Source organism: Coregonus lavaretus, assembly GCF_964263955.1.
Source record: "Coregonus lavaretus genome assembly, chromosome: 8".
In the NCBI taxonomy this organism is placed as follows: Eukaryota; Metazoa; Chordata; class Actinopteri; order Salmoniformes; family Salmonidae; genus Coregonus; species Coregonus lavaretus.
This window is the reverse complement of record NC_139995.1, coordinates 24,358,945-24,376,761: the sequence shown is the minus strand read 5'-3', so window position 1 is coordinate 24,376,761 and position 17,817 is coordinate 24,358,945. Positions and strand designations below refer to the sequence as shown.

The following is a 17,817-nucleotide window of genomic DNA, read 5'->3' as shown; positions in this document are numbered from 1 at the left end:
GACAGAGAGCGAGAGACAGACAGACAGACAGACAGACAGACAGACAGACAGACAGACAGAGAGCGAGAGACAGACAGACAGACAGAGCGAGAGACAGAGCGAGCGAGCCATGCACCAGACCAGGCACATTTTCCTCTGTCTGTACTAATCCATCCTCTGCCATACTGCATTAGACACAGCCAGCCACATAGACTTCAGCCACTGTCACTGACCCACTGATCTGCACCTAACACACTTACCTGGCCTTAGGTTCACAACCTTTGCTATTCAATTTGAGTAACAGAAAACCATGGCTATTTTACAATGGCGACCTAAACACACTGTATTTCATTGGTCATAGTTGGTTATCATATTCATCTTGGACACAGATATATGGCTTACACATCTATACCTACTAGTACCTACCTGCATGTATCAGTGTATCTCCTCCCTCTCTTCTGGTACAGTAAATGTTATGGAACATGTCGTTTCTGCTTTCTGTCCCTCCATGAAGAATCCAGAAATAAGATTTTCTTATTTATTCAAACAAAATGAGTCATTGCTGAATGCATTCTCATAGAAATGGGCAATCATCTTAAATTACAGTTCTTGTTCTGGATTTTGTGGAGGGAATTCTTTTGTTGTGACACTTCCTCCCTGTCCTCTCCTTGGACGTTAACAGTGTCTTTTTCCTCTCTTTCTCGGTCTTTTGTCCTTTCTTTTTACGCTCCCTTTTTGTTGCTTTGTTTTAACTTGTGTGCCTCCATTTCCCGGTCATTCACTCTCCACTACTCTTGCTCTCTTTCTTTTTTGCGTCTTCATCTTCTCCTTTGTTCCCTTTTTGCCTTCTTTCCTTGGTTGCCGTCTCTCCTTTCTTATCTTTTCCTTGGCCAATGTTTCTAACCACACCCACTGGTTTCCTTGTTTCCGCTTAATTCTATTTTTGTGCTCGTTTGTGCTTATTTGTCTGTCTTTCCATGTTGCTAGTTTTTATGGCCGCACCCTCATTATCCTCACATTTTCTACCTCAAATCGCAGCAGCAGCAGCCGAGCGGCAGCCAAACTCCGGAGCAGGGCCAAGGCCAGGCCCACCCAGCCTACAGCTTGGAGCCTCCCAAGCAGCAGCAGCAGCCACAGCAGCCCACGCCTGGGGCTGCAGACAGCAAACCAGGGCCAGGTCTGACCCTCACCCCTCCAACCTCCAGGCACAATACAGTTCTGCTCTGAGAGCAGAGGCCTAAGCAAGAAAAAGCTTTTTAGAACCTGAACGTTGACTCGGTGAAGAGAATGGCACAAAAAATGGTCTCTTGTGTTTAATGTCAGTGTTATCTCTTCTCTTTTCCAGTATATGATAAATTGGAGACTGTTATCCGGAAGTCTTCCTCTCCTGGGCTTGGACAACCAGAACCTTCTATCGAGTGGCGAGAGGCCAGTGCACCTGTAACTGCCCCATCTCCCCCCGTAGAACCAGAGCTTCCCTCTCCTGCTCCAGTGATGGTGGCCCCCATCCCTGCCCCTCGTCCTGTTGCCAGCCCCAACCCCTGTGAGCAGCCCTCTGCAGTAGAGCCTGCTACTCCCACTCCCTCCTCTGCAGCTGAGCCCAAGACCCTGCCACCCACGACTCAGTCCCAGACTCCAAACATAGTGGAGCCTCTTCCAGAAGCCCCACACACCCTGGCTGCTTCCCCCGCCCCCACCCTAACCCCTAAAGCTTTGAATGGCCATGCTGACACTGGGGCTGAGCTAGACACCCAGGCCCAGGAGCCCTCCCACCAAGCTCCCTCTCCCTCCCCACCCCAGCCCCAGGCTTCAGCCCCGGTCTCCAGAGAAGACTGTAGTGAGGCTGTGCCCAGTGAGGTGAGGGCAGAGATGCCCCCTGCTGTCACGGACCCTATCGCACCCATCGCTGTAGTACCAGTCACTCTGACCATCAACCCTGCGCCTGCTTTTCCAGCACCTCCCCCTGGCCTTCCGCCACTAGTGCAGGCCACAGCGGAGCCCAGCAAGCCCTCCGACACTAAAGACGTCCCTCTCAAAGCAGGGACAGAAGCACTCATAACACCAGACAGCAAGCCTGAACCACAGCTACAAACCCTCTCCAGAAAGAGTCCCACTACAGGTATGTACATAGCCATAGGTACAGATATGACAGTGTGAATGTCACATGGATACCTGTGTGTATACTATAAATAAACAGTTAAAGGTTGCTGCTGGACACAACTAAGACTGTCCACGGTTATAGAATCTCAGTTTCAAACAGGATCAGTGCTGAGCTCAGCACAGTGCTTACACTAACAGCTGGAGTTCATGGTTACGCTGAGAAGGCGGCCACTATTTTCTGCTAGTAAAAGTATCTAGTCATAGATTTTTAGTGGATGCAATTTTGGGTAAATTGTTAGCCTATAGCCGACTTTAAAATGTATTTGCTGTTGTTTTCTCTGCAGGATGTCAGACTGCTCCTGCTGCACCAAAGACCTGGAAGAAACCAAATGAAGGGAGTCCTGTTGGAGACGCACCACAGAGGGAGACTGAGGTAAGCGATGACCCTTCTTATTCACTCACTGCAGGGGAACAGGAGGAGGAGATGGAGGGGTTGGGGGAGCATAAACAGAGTAGATGGAGATGAGGGAGAGCGATTATGTGGGGAATAGTTCAAATGGAAAATGTTTCCACATGTGTGGTGGTGGAACACAGACATGAATGACTTGAAGTGGTGTTATCGTCAGAGTATGTTGGCAAGGAGTTATCCATCATGATCAGTGTTCCCAGCCGCCTCTGTGAAGGCAGCTCTGTCCCTCTATCTCACCCCCTCTGCTTCCCCTCCCTCCTGCAGGAGGAGCTCAAGCCTGTGGAAGATGCTGCTGGAGACCAGGCCCTGCAGCCCGCCAGGAGCTGCAGCACCTCACCTCCACCCTCAGCAGCGCCTCCAGTCCTGGAGGCAGAGGAGAGGCCCCCAGTCCCTGAGGAAAACGGGGAGGCTGAGCCCATGAGGAACGGAGCAGGGCACACCTCGGAGACGGAGAGCAGTGACAGCGGGGCCACCCCTGGGGACAATGAGGGCTCAACAGGAGCACCCCCAGACCTCTTCCAGGAAGGTAGGGGGCGGTTATTAGCCTCAGTTTCATTAGTGTCTCTCGCTTAGTTTTCACAATCAACAGTCATACTACCTTTGCACAGTATGAGATGAGCAGGGCTGTTTTCCTCACCTCTCTCTCATTATTTCCTCAGATCTGGAGACCAACGGGAAGCGTCAGTACAAACGGGACTTCCTGCTGGGCTTTCAGTTCATGGCTGCCTGTACACAGAAGCCAGACGGGCTGCCTCAGATCAGTGATGTTGTGCTGGACAAGGTGTGTGAAGAGTGGGCTGAGCAGAGCTTCAACCTAGTGGTCAGAATGAGTTAGCTGTGAGCAAGGCCCTAAACCACACAATAAATATTCAGGACTATAAATGGATAGTGTAAGATGTTTAGAAAAGTAAGTTGCTTTTGAAAAAAGCTCTCAAGTGAAAGGGTTATTTGTATGGAGCAAACAGTGTGAGTAGCCTTATTTAATCCCTTTAGTCAATACATGACCCGATGTATGATTTTTTTTTTTAGCTATTCATTGTAATAGTCATTATGAAATGATATGCTTCTGGTAAATTAATCTCCCTCTGCTGCACACTGACGGATCCAATAGTGGCTAGCCCATAGACATCCTGTTTTGATTAAAATCACATAGCTATTATGTAACACTTGGCAGTGTTGATAATTCAGCCCCAGAAAAGGAGCAATAGACTGGCTCCCTGGGAGTCATATTTTTCTCCCTGAGAAAATGTTCACTGGAGGAGAGTACTAAGGGAAGTCAAGGACAGCTGAGAGAGCTGGAGTTGTTCTCCCCCTTCCCCCACAACGTTCCCTTCACTCCTCCTTCCACATCTGGTTCTGACTTCACTCACTGCGCCAGTCACAAAATTAGTTAAACAGAATTTATCAAAAGCATAGCAGATACATATAAAACAACATACACAGTGGTGAACTAAGACTGGGATTGAGAATCCACCACCTCTCAGTGAACACCAGTGGGATAGACCTGAAAGGAGCTGGATCTGACCTGTCTCTTTCGCCCCAGTGGTAGGCCGATTCCAGCCCCTACCTCAGGCACTTCTAAAAGGACTTGATATGTCTAAGCAATAAGGTAGTACCTCCCTACCTTACACTCTGATAGGCACCATTTTGATTCTATCTATCATGTTTAAGATCTCCACAAGTGCGTAGGGAATCAGGGCTAGTAGGGGTTGTTTCTGGACCTGGCCACAGCCACTGCTCTCCCCATATGGCTCACAGTGTTAGAGGATCACTGCTCCCCCTGCTGTTCAGCTGACTCACTGTCTCCATCGCTCTCTCCCTGTGTCTCTCTGCAGATAAACCAAAACAAGCTGCCAACCCGGGCGGTGGAATCCAGGGTGATCTCCCGAGGCCCTGACTTCACACCGGCCTTCGCTGACTTTGGCAGACAGATGAGTGGAGGACGCGGTGGAGCTGCAGTGAGTCACGCACACGCTCACTCACAGGCTCACGTACAGTGGCTTGCGAAAGTATTCCCCCCCTTGGCATTTTTCCTATTTTGTTGCCTTACAACCTGGAATTAAAATTGATTTTTGGGGGGTTTGTATCATTTGATTTACACAACATGCCTACCACTTTGAAGATGCAAAATATGTTTTTTTGTGAAACAAACAAGAAATAAGACAAAGAAACAAAACTTGAGCGTGCATAACTATTCACTATTTTCTTTAAGCAATGGCTTTTTTCTAGCCACTCTTCCGTAAAGCCCAGCTCTGTGGAGTGTACGGCTTAAAGTGGTCCTATGGACAGATACTCCAATCTGCGCTGTGGAGCTTTGCAGCTCCTTCAGGGTTATCTTTGGTCTCTTTGTTGCCTCTCTGATTAATGCCCTCCTTGCCTGGTCCGTGAGTTTTGGTGGGCGGCCCTCTCTTGGCAGGTTTGTTGTGGTGCCATATTCTTTCCATTTTTTTATAATGGATTTAATGGTGCTCCGTGGGATGTTCAAAGTTTCAGATATTTTTTTATAACCCAACTCTGATCTGTACTTCTCCACAACTTTGTCTCTGAGCTGTTTGGAGAGCTCCTTGGTATTCATGGTGCCGCTTGCTTGGTGGTGCCCCTTGCTTAGTGGTGTTGCAGACTCTGGGGCCTTTCAGAACAGGTGTATATATACTGAGATCATGTGATTGCACACAGGTGGACTTTATTTAACTCATTATGTGACTTCCGAAGGTAATTGGTTGCACCAGATCTTATTTAGGGGCTTCATAGCAAAGGGGGTGAATACATATGCACGCACCACTTTTCCGTTATTTATTTTGTATAATTTCTTGAAACAAGTTATTTTTTTCATTTCACTTAACCAATTTGGACTATTTTGTGTATGTCTATTACATGAAATCCAAATAAAAATCTATTTAAATTACAGGTTGTAATGCAACAAAATAGGAAGAACGCCAAGGGGGATGAATACTTTTGCAAGGCACTGTAATTACTACCGTTCTGCCTGACACAAACCAATCTCTTTCTCAAATAATGTATCTTGTCTTTGTTACTTCTCTCTCTCTCTCTCTCTCTGACTCGCTCTTTCTCTCTCACACACACACTCACAGAATATTACTTCTGGTATAGTAATAAACAACAACATCGCTGGGCTGGTATCATAGTGAGATAAATGAATCATAGGGAATGATTTGCATCTCTTGTTTGTTTGCTAGGGAATACTCATTTCCCAAAGTCATACTCATTCAAGGAAAGTTGTGAATTAGACTTCAGCACACAACCCAAGCCTTTTATCTGAGGAGGCTTGGCGATGTGTGTGTTGTTGGTAGCGAGCTGCAGAAGTGACGTGTTGTTCTGTCTCCTCTCTCCTCCAGCAGATGATTAACATGGGGGGGGGTGCCCGGCGGCCCCCGCCCAGGAAGATTATCCTGAACGTGTCGGCAAATGAAGAGGTGCAACTGAAGAAAGCTGAGAATGCCTGGAAACCCGGCATGAAGAGGGCGGGGCCATCAGACGACCCTGAGGTCGTTACAACACAGGTAGGAGGAGCAAAACCTTTAATCTGACACACCCACACAGTCAATCAAAAACGCACACCTTACTCAACCACAGTGACTCCACACAGGAAAGTAATGTTGTGACCAAGGAGTTGTCAAGAGACCAAAGATGAAATGAAGTGTGAGTGAATTTTCACATCAATAAATGATGATGATGTTGTTGCCATGCCAGGAGCTCTTCCGGAAGGTGCGCAGTATCCTCAACAAACTGACGCCTCAGATGTTCAACCAGCTGATGAAGCAGGTGACGGACCTCACCATCGACACGGAGGAGCGCCTCAAGGGCGTTATCGACCTGGTCTTTGAGAAGGCCATCGACGAGCCCGGCTTCTCTGTGGCCTATGGGAACATGTGCCGCTGCCTCACCACGGTATGTTAAGCTCAGCTCACTGTCGTTCAGACATGATTATCTGTGGTTCCTCTGAATGCTGCTAGCCAACATCAAAATATAATCTGTACATGGGTCCTCTTAAGCCCCATAAACATTCAGCAAAATGTCCCTAAAGGTATATTTCTGCCCCCCTTTTCACTCTTTCTAGACCTCATCTCCCGTTCAATTCTCAGTTTTTCTTTACTCTGCTCTTTCCCCCTATATCTCTGTCCCTCTAACCAAATTTCTCGTTACCTCTGTTATTCTCCAGCTCAAAGTGCCCATGACGGACAAACCCGGAACCACAGTGAACTTCCGCAAACTGCTGCTCAACCGCTGTCAGAAGGAGTTTGAGCGGGACAAGGTGGACGACGTGGTGTTTGAAAGGAAACAGAAGGAACTTGACTCTGCACAGGTACCTAAACCCCAAACACACACTACCCAGATCACTAATCTGTCTGTCACATTGTAGTAGGGGAATACAGAGCAGAGAATTCTATGGGACTGATGTGTTGTGAAGAGTTAGTGGGGGATCATTGTTAGTTAGCTCTGACAATCTACTCTCCATTTCCTCTCCAGTCCAGTGATCAAGAGAGACTACGGTTGGAGCTGGAGGAGGCCAAGGACAAGGCCCGCCGGCGCTCCATAGGAAACATCAAGTTCATCGGGGAGCTGTTCAAACTAAAGATGCTGACAGAGGCCATCATGCACGACTGCGTGGTCAAGCTGCTGAAGAACCACGACGAGGAATCGCTGGAGTGCCTGTGCAGGCTGCTCACAACCATCGGCAAGGACCTGGACTTTGAGAAGGCCAAGGTGAGACATGGGGAGTGCACGGGAGAGGAGGGAGCTTAAATGACTTCCAGCTGGTCGTATGAGGAAGCCTCTGAGGCCTGGGGGGAAGGAAGCCTCTGAGGCCTGGGGGGAAGGAAGCCTCTGAGGCCTGGGGGGATGTGGGTGAGGAGACATGGGTGAAGACATCTCACTGCTCCCTCTCGTCTGCTGTTGTCTGACCTGTTTTAACCTGCTGCTGGCCAAAGGAAAGGCTCCTACACACTTACCAGTGTTCACCCTCTTTGGGCTCTGCCAGAGTTTTAAGAATCTCTGTTGTCCTCATTTTTACAAACGCTGTAATGGTGTATATCTGGCACATTTAGCCCTGAGACGGTAAATCACATTTAGTAGTATGTGTTTTATAGGCTAAGAAAAAAGGCTTTTGTTGTACCTGCTCCCAAACTGCTCGGTTTAGTCTGGGGCAATACTATATCACACTGAATTGCGAAATGGAGTGGAATTAAATGAAATGAGACCGTCTGGCTGTCCACTGGAGTGAATAGTGAGAATTTTGTATGCATACATCACTTTGCATTGACCCTTCATCTCTCTCTTTCTTGACATAGCCTCGCATGGATCAGTATTTCAATCAGATGGAGAAAATTGTCAAGGAGCGGAAGACGTCGTCTCGGATACGGTTTATGCTGCAGGACGTGATAGACCTCCGATTGGTAAGTATGTGTATGTGTGCATACTTGAGCTTTGTGGTTGTGTGTTGTCTGTGCACCTCAGCTCACCAGTGAGGGTGCAGTTTTCATTAAAATAAATCGGAGAAAAGAAAAAATGCTCATTTTCAGTTCTTCATGCGGGCTCCCTGAGCAGACCAGTAATTCACTCTGAGGAAGAAAACAACAGACTAATCAGTTAGATTTCAGCATGCATAGCCATCAACAAAATACTGCTGTGCCTTTGGGGCTCCTTGACTGTAGGCCAATTGTGTTGTACGCAGTTCAGTAATTGAAAACACCAGATTTTCTCTCTGGGGAAACTCCTTGCGTAGGTCTAACACAGCTATTTTCCTCCAGCACAACTGGGTGTCCAGGAGAGCTGACCAGGGCCCCAAGACCATCGAGCAGATCCACAAAGAGGCCAAGATCGAGGAGCAGGAGGAGCAGAGGAAGGTGCACCAGCAGCTCCTCTCCAAAGACACCAAGAGAAGGCCAGGTTAGCCAGGGCCCATGGGCTAAATCCTCGAAGGCTTAGAGCTACACTGGCATCCCCCTCCCCCCCCCCCCATAGCCTGCAGACTCAAGAGACGCTAGAGTGGCCCACAGTGGTCAGAAAGTTCCCCTACTCTCCCATCTGTCAACTCACCCCACAGTATTCTCTCAAGCCTGGGGCATGAGTTGCGGTCATTTTTAATTTGTCTTTAATAAACCCATTGACATCTCATCCCTCCTGTGTGTGTTCCCTCTGTCCTCCAGAGCAACAGCAGCGAGAGCAGCAGAGAGAACAGCAGAGGGAGCAGCGTGTGCAGCAGAGAGAGGAGACCTGGAACACTGTGCCCATGACCAAGAACAGCAGGACAATCGACCCCACCAAGATCCCCAAGATCTCCAAGGTCAGCCACTAAAACACCTGTAGACCTCAACTTTTGATTGACTCTTTTGGGTGGTTTACCATGGAGGTTCACTGGTGTTTTAAGTGTACTCAATTTTAATTACAAAATGGTGTCTGTCAATTTATGTTAGGTTACTTCAAGTCTGTTCAAGTTGGATGACATGAGTCAGCCTGACTTATGTTTACCTCATCAATGAAGAGTTATGTCCTCATTAGTCTGCAAGCACAAGTCTTTATGAACATTTTTCCATATGTATTAGTTAAACTGTCTTCCTTGCTGCCAACTATACTGAACAACAATATAAACTCAACATGCAACAATTTCAACGATTTTACTGAGTTACAGTTCATATAAGGAAATCAGTCAAAATAAATAAATAAATTAGGCCTTAATCTATGGATTTAATATATGGATTTCACATCACCATGGGAGGGCCTGGAATGGCAAAGGCCCACCCAGTGGGGAGCCAGGCCCAGCCAATCAGAATTAGTTTTTCCCCACAAAAGGGCTTTATTACAGACAGAAATAGTCCTCAGTTTCATCAGCTGTCAGGGTGGCTGGTCTCAGATGATCCCGCAGGTGAAGAAGCCGGATGTAAGGGGTCCTGGGCTGGTGTGGTTACACGAGGTCTGCGGTTGTGAGGCCGGTTGGACGTACTGCCAAATTCTCTAAAACGACGTTGGAGGTGGCTTATGGTAGAGAAATGAACATTAAATTATCTGGCAACAGCTCTGGTGGACATTCCTGCACTCAGCATGCCAATTGCACGCTCCCTCAAAACTTGAGACGTCTGTGGCATTGTATTGACCCCAGCACAAGGTTCACCTGTGTAATGTTCATGCTGTTTAATCAACTTCTTGATATGCCACACCTGTCAGGTGGCTGGATTATAGGGGTGTAACGATTCGTTTTAACAACGATTCGATTTGTATCACGATTCGTGGTTGTCGATACGATTCAAGGACGATATTGGTTCATTTAGAACGATACGATCCGAAACGATTCAGTGACTTGAAATCGATTCAGTAACCTTTTAGCCAAAAATTCAACCAGTGTGACTGAAATAAATACCTGGATACTGGACAGTGCAGGTGAAGTTTCCTAGATTCCTGTTTCTTGTAAGGACCGCAATGGTGGCTTGATAATTTCTCGCTCGTCGGCTTCTCCTCTGTCGTCCGCCATGCTATGTTTTGTTGTCTTTGCGCCTTTGCGCTGCTGTTGGCGCGATGACGTCACGGATAGGCAGACTGAATCGAGTAATGTTTAAAGCCTTTATCATTAAAAGTGCTAAGAAAAAACATCCATATAAAGTCTGACGTGCTTAAATCCAATGGGTTATTTCCTAGTATCGATACAATCGATTTATTACATTTTAAAACGATGTTAGATCGATATATGTTGTCCAAAAGGCCAACTTGCCGAGCACAGATCGATGTAGTTGGATCATAGGAATATAAATCGATACATCGATGTAGTAGATGGATCGTTACACCCCTACTGGATTATCTTGGCAAAGGAGAAATGCTCAGGAACGGGGATGTAAACAAATTTGTGCACACAATTTGAGAGAAATAATGTTTTTTTGCGTATGGAAAATTGCTGGGATCTTTTATTTCAGCTCATGAAACATGGGACTAACGTGTTACATGTTGCATTTATATTTTTGTTCAGTATAGTAGATGAAACACTACTGTGTTGTAATGTCTATACTGCATTAGGCATCTCATCACGTATAGGAATCCTGTGGTTCTTCATCCCTGTCCTCAAATGATACTGTTCTCACCCCTGTCTATCTTCTGAAAACATCTGAAACCCTACCTCTTCAAATAGTATTTTAAATAATCCCCCCCCCCCCAAAAAAAAAAAAAAGCCTTTAGTGAACTAACACTCGCACTTGACTTTTTTTCCCCTCCTTACTAGTTCAGACTTTGCTGGTAGCTACTTTATTGAGGAAAAATCTATTTGCTATGACTGTGATGTGTGGTTGTCCCATCTAGCTATTTTAAGATGAAGGCACTAACTGTAAATCACTCTGGATAAGAGCTTCTGCTAAATGACTAAAATGTAAATGTATTGGTGAAATGATACAGGTCCACCTGCCGGATAGTTGGGGTACAATCACACCCAGCCTTGCATACTGGAGCATGGCTCCCCCTGCCATACAGAGCTGCTATAAACACACATCTGTGTGTCAGTACCAATGATGTATGAGGCAGCTCTCCATTCTCCTCAGAGACTGTTGGTCATTATAGCGTTGTAGGCCTAGATCACATGATATGAGTATTGGAAGGTGAACTGTTTCTGTCTGTTATCATCCTGTTTAGCCTCAGATGGATGAGAAGATCCAACTGGGACCACGGGCCTCACTCAACTGGATGAAGGGCAGCAGTGGAGGGGCCAAGGCCAGTGACTCCGGTGAGGAGACATTAGGGCTGGGCGATATATAGAATACATTTTTGTTTGTTTTATTCCAAATGCCTGTATTGCAATAATCACGGTTATTTTGTTTCTCGTTTTTATGAGCGCTTCTATACTATACATGCTGTTCTCATGTTGTCTTCTGGTCTCGTCTCCTTCGCTCGCTCTGCTGTGACTGTGCTCCTTCCCATTTACACACACCAAGCCCTCCTCTTGCCACTCACAACAACAAAGATGGAAGATGGCTTCTTCCTCTCTGACAACAAGCGGTTTCAACCCGCTATTTGCATTTGAGGTTTGGTCCAACAGAATCGGTCATATGGACACCGAAACAAATGAAGACATTATTTAACTGTAATAGATGAGAACTTAACCTTTCTAACGATACCTGAATTCCTTAGATTATTGCTGACTGTTTGAAATGCAGTGTATTTTGCTAAGCTTATTTAGAGAAAAAATCTACATATATCATGAATCACCCATAAGTTTGAAAAACTTAGGCCATATCGCCCAGCCCTAGGAGACATACTGTCAGACAGCTCTAGTTAGATCCCTGTACTCTGTACAGGGTTCTAGCGTAGGATGGGTTATGGATTGGGGACATTCTTTCAACCTACCTTTACTTGACGACATGTCCTTCATTCTCTGTTTAGAAAGCATCAGCGTCTTATAAATGCCTGTTTCCAGTTGTAGGTGGAACTTTGATAATGAGGTAATACTCAGAGAATAAATCCACTTTTTGTACCGAGTGCCTCTTGCGTTTGTATAAATATTTGTTTGGGTCGTGCTGTCATCTTCTACATGTGGCTGCAGCTGACTATTTCTTGCAAAGATGTTGGGAAATGCGAGATGTCCAGCAGCTAAAATAGCGAGGGAACACTACAAAAAGTGGATTTCATATTTTTATGAATATTCTCTGGTTTTTGGAGTTCCACCTGCAACTAGTAACAGGAGTTTTTAAGACCACGCCAAGTTAAGGTCGGTTGAATCTTGTACTGTATTGTCTATGTACCATCTGCTCGACCTCAGACACAAGCTAAAGCTTTAGATATGCCACAGCGGTTCATGCCTGCTTGGCTAACCATAACACACACACACACACACACACACACACACACTGGTGATGCAGGTGAACTAGTCATACTTGTGTCTTGGATGAAATTTAATTTCTGCTGCTTCATTTTGTTTCCTATCAGAATTATCCCGGTCTGGTGGTGGTGGCGCCAGTTTAAACCGGTACTCTGCACTCCAGTCCACCCCATCTCATCAAACCACCCCACCCGCACAGAACCCAGAGTATGACACTAGAAGAACCTTGGGCAGGTAATGATCACATTTTGAAACTTGTGTATTATGGATTTGGTCTCATTTCAGGGCAAAACATTCTCTCATGTTGTGTGTGTTTTCTCCTCCCAGTCGAAGCAGTGCAGGGAGAGAGCGAAGTGAGAAGCCCCTGAGCCCAGCTCCGTCGCGGCCCGGTTCCTTCGTCCGAGGTGGCAGTGCCAAGGAGCTTCTGGAGAGCCCGGCCCTGAGCCCTGAGGAACCCCGCAGAGAGCTGGAGAGCCCCAGGAGGCCCAGCGTCAGCGAGGACAAGACTGAGCCAGAGCGCAACAGTGCCAGGGAGCCTGGTGAGGGAACAGGACCGTTCTAGACTGACTAAACATACGAAGTCAGTGGACACACACTCACTCACACACTCCATAAGGGGAGCACTCTTGTAATGGTGTTCTTTCCCATACAGTGAAAGCAGAGCCTGTGGTGGCCCAGTCTCCAGACAGACCTGCCCTCTCTGAGGAGGAGATGGAGAGGAAGTCCAAAGCTATCATTGACGAGTTCTTACACATCAACGACTATAAGGTGCAGTCATTTAATAATGCTATTATATTGCATACTGTATGTGAATGCTTTTGTATTTTACTCTCTACAGGATGTTTGTAAAACAAAGATATGTTTTTGTTGTGTTCTCTGTAGGAGGCTGTGCAGTGTGTGGATGAGCTGGACCTGTCATCTCAGCTCCATGTATTTGTCCGTGTGGGGGTGGAGTCCACTCTGGAGCGCAGTCAGATCACACGGGACCACATGGGCAAGCTTCTCTTCCAGTTGGTGCAGCAGGACATCCTGCCCAAGCCCCAGTTCTTCAAAGGGTCAGCCTGCCTACATTACCATCTGCTCTCATTCAACCTGTGTCATCTAACAACTGCTGTGTCTAAAATGACTGTCTCATCAGATTATCTGTGTTTCCCTCAGGTTTGCTGACACCCTTGAGCTGGCAGATGACATGGCCATTGACATTCCCCATATCTGGCTGTACCTGGCCGAGCTGCTCAGCCCTGTGCTGAGAGACAGGGGCTTCTCTATGAGAGAGCTCTTTAGGTAACACCACTACTCTACAGCACCATAATATTGTATTTTTATCTCCCTGTAAAGCAATGGAGATCAAGAGGGGTTTACTATTGCATCAACAGAGTTTATCAGTTCAGTCCAGATGCAACCCACATTTATTAAGATCTCACAGTCCGCAGGATGACCAAAATGTACTCCATTTCGTTGCCTCTGTCAAAGATTGCTGCCTGTGGCTATCTCAGTTCACTCATTATGGAGTGTTGATGTTGGCTCTCACACCTCCATTCCCTGCTGTGGCTTTCAGTAAACTGAGATATGAAGGAAACCAGGATGGAACCGCCGGAGACATCTAACCGTTTTCTCTGTTTGTCCACAGTGAATTAAGCAAACCTTTACTTCCTGTGGGAAGAGCTGGGATCTTATTTTCTGAAATACTGCACATACTATGCAAACAAATGGTAAGTGACATTTTGTCGGTTTTACTCCTAGTTGAATATTTCTGGAGTGTCTTGCCCCTTTACCGCTTTCAAACAACATCTCCCTGACAGAGAACAGTGTTAACATAGCTGTCGAATATTTTTTGCATGGCTTTTGTGTAATTTAGACGAGAGGTGTAAACGAGTCGGGGTGCGAGTGCGTTCGAGTACATATCAAGTAAACAAGTCAACAAACCCATTAACTATTGGATGCCAGGGTTCTGACATGTCCTGTCTGTCTCCTACACAGAGCCATAGGAAAGTGGGCACCTTGTGGAGAGAGTCGGGCCTCAGCTGGAGTGACTTCCTGCCAGAGGGAGAGGACGTCCAGGATTTCATCTCAGAGCAGGTTAGTGAGATAAACCCTCTGTGTTACGGCATGGAGGCATCCCAACAGAAACAGGTTCACAGCAACCTAACCCCCTTCTCTCCTCTTCATGTCCCATCCTCTCCATGTCCTCCTCCTGTCAGAAGCTCCAGTTCACTGAGGCAGACTGCTCTAGCCCTGAGGCAGCCCTCGCCACGACGGCACTGTCCCTCGTGGTGCTCAACCAGCAGCTAGAGAGACTGCTGCTGGAGGACATGGCCAGTGATGAGCAGATCTTTGACTGGGTAGAGGTACGGACTGTAGTATTACGCCCACCACACAGCTCAGCACAGCCACGTTTGACTTCATGTCATACACATGTTGTGTTTATGCATGCATAGTGTTTCATATTTCAAGTGAAGTGTCACAGATGCAGGCACTGATATCGAGAAGCTTTCACCTGTGTCTAAGCGGAGCTCCTTTGTGCTCCTCTGTTGTCCTCCACATCCCAGGCAAATCTAGATGAATCTCAGATGAGCTCCTCTCTGTTCCTGAGAACTCTGATGACGGCTGTGTGTAAGGCAGCGGTGAAAGGTAAGCGCTCCATTCTTTTAGCTAGGAACAGATCACTGTTGTTTTTATATATTATATAGCTAGAGGAACTCACAACAATTCTTTCCGTCTTTGTTTCTTGTGTAGATGAAAGTGCTTCCTGTCGAGTGGATGTAGCCATCATTCAGAGGAGATTACCCGTATTACTCAAGTACATTAACTCAGACACTGAGCGACAGCTACAAGCACTTTATGCACTTCAGGCGCTGATAGTCACTTTGGATCAGCCTCCTAGTAAGTAGCATCCCACTCAGACCCTTCAACCTCAAGATTCACTATAAAGATATAAGCACGGTTCTGTCTCCCGCCCTGCAAAGATAACCATTTTACTAGGGCTGTCAAAAATAGCGCGTTAACGACGTTAATTAGTTGTTTGCTGTTAATTACGTCAATTTTTTTAACGCATTTCACGCATGCGCAGTGTGACAAATTATTCAGGTCAGGAAAGTGGTTGGGAGCTAGAGGCGAGATGGAGCAAGGTGAGCAAAGTGGGCCTATTGACGGATTCAAATATAAAAAGAATGATGATGGTACAGTTAACAAGTACAAGGTTATTTGCAAGATTTGTAAGAAGGAGTTTCAATTTCACCGGAGCTGTTCAAGCTTGAAGTACCATGTCAACGCCAAACATGCGTTTGCTGGGCCGTCAGATTCAGCAAGTGGTTTGCGCCAGACCACGCTGAATGTTTGCAGGCAATTAACAAAATCAACCTCAGATAATTTGACCAACACAATAGCAAAATGGATTGCAAAGGATTGTAGACCCATTAGCATTGTAGAAGACTCAGGTTTCCTTGATGTTTTGCAAGTGGCGTCTCAAGACTCATTCTATAAGCCACCGTCAAGAGCCACAGTTATGAAGAAAATCCACGAGCTCTATGAAAACGAAAAAGAAAAAAGGAAAGAGGTCTTGGCTCAAGTAAATCATATCTTTATTTATCTTTTGGTATGCATTTCAGAAAAAAAATGGTTAGGATTCAGGTGTAATTGCAAATAGTGATTAATCATGATTAATCCACTGAAAATTCTGATTAATTTGATTAAAATTTTTAATCATTTGACAGCCCTACATTTTACATTTCCTTTTTTGACAGAAGATGTAATTTCATGTTTTTTTTTTATCTCATGCAGCCATTGCTATTATATAAAAATAATGTATTCACTAACCTACAGTCATAGCTATACCCTCACACACACACTGAAAACTGAGACTCATATTAGTTATGGGATTTTATGGTTATTATAGCACTTTTACCCTCTTGTCTCTCTTTCTCCAGACCTGCTCCGGATGTTCTTTGACTGTCTGTATGATGAGGACGTCATCTCGGAGGACGCTTTTTACAAGTGGGAGACCAGCAAGGACCCAGCAGAGGAGCTGGGCAAGGGTGTGGCTCTCAAGTCTGTAACGGCTTTCTTCACCTGGCTGAGGGAAGCCGAGGAGGAGTCGGAGGATAATTGACAAGGGAGCAGGCGGCTGCTGCAAGCCCCCAGGACAAGAGGCCAGCTGTTGCTACATAGAATAACTCCATCTTCATAGCAAAACAAACAGACAAACCTACAAAACGCGCGGGCAGGACGACATGTTTACGGCTGGAACTTTTTCTGCAGTACGGTTCTGAGACATGCCACCATTTTGAGTTTGAATTCCAACAGCTGAAGCACTAAATACCTGTATTATACATAGAAAATATTTTTGTTTTACATTTTAACTTTTCTTTTGTTACTTTTTAAGAAGAGACTTAAAGATACATAGGTTCCGGACTCTTTAATTTATTATTTTTTTAAGGACTGCAAATATGGACGTTTATTTAACATTTGCAGATGCTCATAATGAGGAAAACATTGATGACTAATAGAAATAACAATATTATTAATTATTATAACAATAATAATAATTGTGAAATAAATAGCCTCCCTGGATTCCACGTTGTTTGGTTGAAAACAGGGTAAAAAGTTATTTTGGGATGAAGGGGAAGGCAGAGAAAGGGTGGATGCACAGGGACAATTGACATTGTAAGACAGAGGTCAAGGGTTATCAGTAAATAACCACAGGAAGTGTTCTCTCTGCTTTGGCTTGCTCTCTGTGATATGTACATAGACCTCCCAAGAGGAAGAGATATGCATTCAAGAAGCAATGCAAATCAGTCCACAAAATAACATTAAATGAACATGAATAAACAACAATGGATAAAATGCAAGATTAAAAAGAAAATGCCAGGGTTGCTGAACATGAAGTGCTTGTAATACTTAAGACCTACAGAGCAAATTAAAAGCTTGTAAATACATTAAAGACAAAAAAGGTACTTAAAAAAATATTGCAAATGCAATGGTGATTTTGTGGAGAGATGTCTGCACTGCAATGTGAAGATTTGTTACTGTGTTTTAACATTGCTGGCAATGCAGTCTGAAGTTGAAAGTGAATTATGTGTTGAAAGTGTGGCAGTGTTATGTGCCATCTCTAAAATGAGGCTACAGTATAGGGATTGTGAAAGATATTGAGCAACTCTTGAAGGACAATGGAAGTTAACTAGAACAATTCTCTATTATTGAACCTTTTCTAATAAATACAAACATTTCTAGTCAACTTCTATTGTCTTCTAAGAGTTGCCGGTTTGCTCCTTTTATTAATGCATCTTGGTTGAATGGTTGAAAAGTTAAGTATCAACAGTACCTTTTCCTCCACAGGAATTGACCCTACATCTTATTGCATGGTTGAAGTCGGAAGTTTACATACACCTTAGCCAAATATATTTAAACTCAGTTTTTCACAATTCCTGAAATGTAATCCTTGTAAAAATGTCCTGTCTTA

At 45.4% G+C, this 17,817-nt stretch overlaps 1 protein-coding gene across 1 annotated transcript in view; it reads left to right on the top strand.

Annotated features, from left to right (window-relative positions):
• Window positions 1-17,530, top strand: part of LOC311134380 (eukaryotic translation initiation factor 4 gamma 3-like) — a 73,323-nt gene extending 55,793 nt beyond the window's left edge. The window contains exons 12-36 of the mRNA XM_084168036.1: window positions 1,018-1,156; window positions 1,325-2,098; window positions 2,424-2,512; window positions 2,813-3,074; window positions 3,208-3,329; window positions 4,384-4,506; window positions 5,905-6,069; window positions 6,260-6,457; window positions 6,729-6,872; window positions 7,037-7,273; window positions 7,858-7,962; window positions 8,317-8,455; window positions 8,716-8,852; window positions 11,177-11,267; window positions 12,467-12,593; window positions 12,687-12,898; window positions 13,012-13,127; window positions 13,242-13,414; window positions 13,518-13,643; window positions 13,990-14,071; window positions 14,340-14,438; window positions 14,561-14,707; window positions 14,909-14,990; window positions 15,096-15,242; window positions 16,286-17,530. Of these exons, the coding sequence (XP_084024162.1) occupies window positions 1,018-1,156; window positions 1,325-2,098; window positions 2,424-2,512; window positions 2,813-3,074; window positions 3,208-3,329; window positions 4,384-4,506; window positions 5,905-6,069; window positions 6,260-6,457; window positions 6,729-6,872; window positions 7,037-7,273; window positions 7,858-7,962; window positions 8,317-8,455; window positions 8,716-8,852; window positions 11,177-11,267; window positions 12,467-12,593; window positions 12,687-12,898; window positions 13,012-13,127; window positions 13,242-13,414; window positions 13,518-13,643; window positions 13,990-14,071; window positions 14,340-14,438; window positions 14,561-14,707; window positions 14,909-14,990; window positions 15,096-15,242; window positions 16,286-16,467 (4,218 nt within the window). The 3' untranslated portion in view covers window positions 16,468-17,530. The remainder of the gene's footprint in view (window positions 1-1,017; window positions 1,157-1,324; window positions 2,099-2,423; window positions 2,513-2,812; window positions 3,075-3,207; window positions 3,330-4,383; window positions 4,507-5,904; window positions 6,070-6,259; window positions 6,458-6,728; window positions 6,873-7,036; window positions 7,274-7,857; window positions 7,963-8,316; window positions 8,456-8,715; window positions 8,853-11,176; window positions 11,268-12,466; window positions 12,594-12,686; window positions 12,899-13,011; window positions 13,128-13,241; window positions 13,415-13,517; window positions 13,644-13,989; window positions 14,072-14,339; window positions 14,439-14,560; window positions 14,708-14,908; window positions 14,991-15,095; window positions 15,243-16,285) is intronic.
• Window positions 17,531-17,817: the final 287 nt, after the last annotated feature.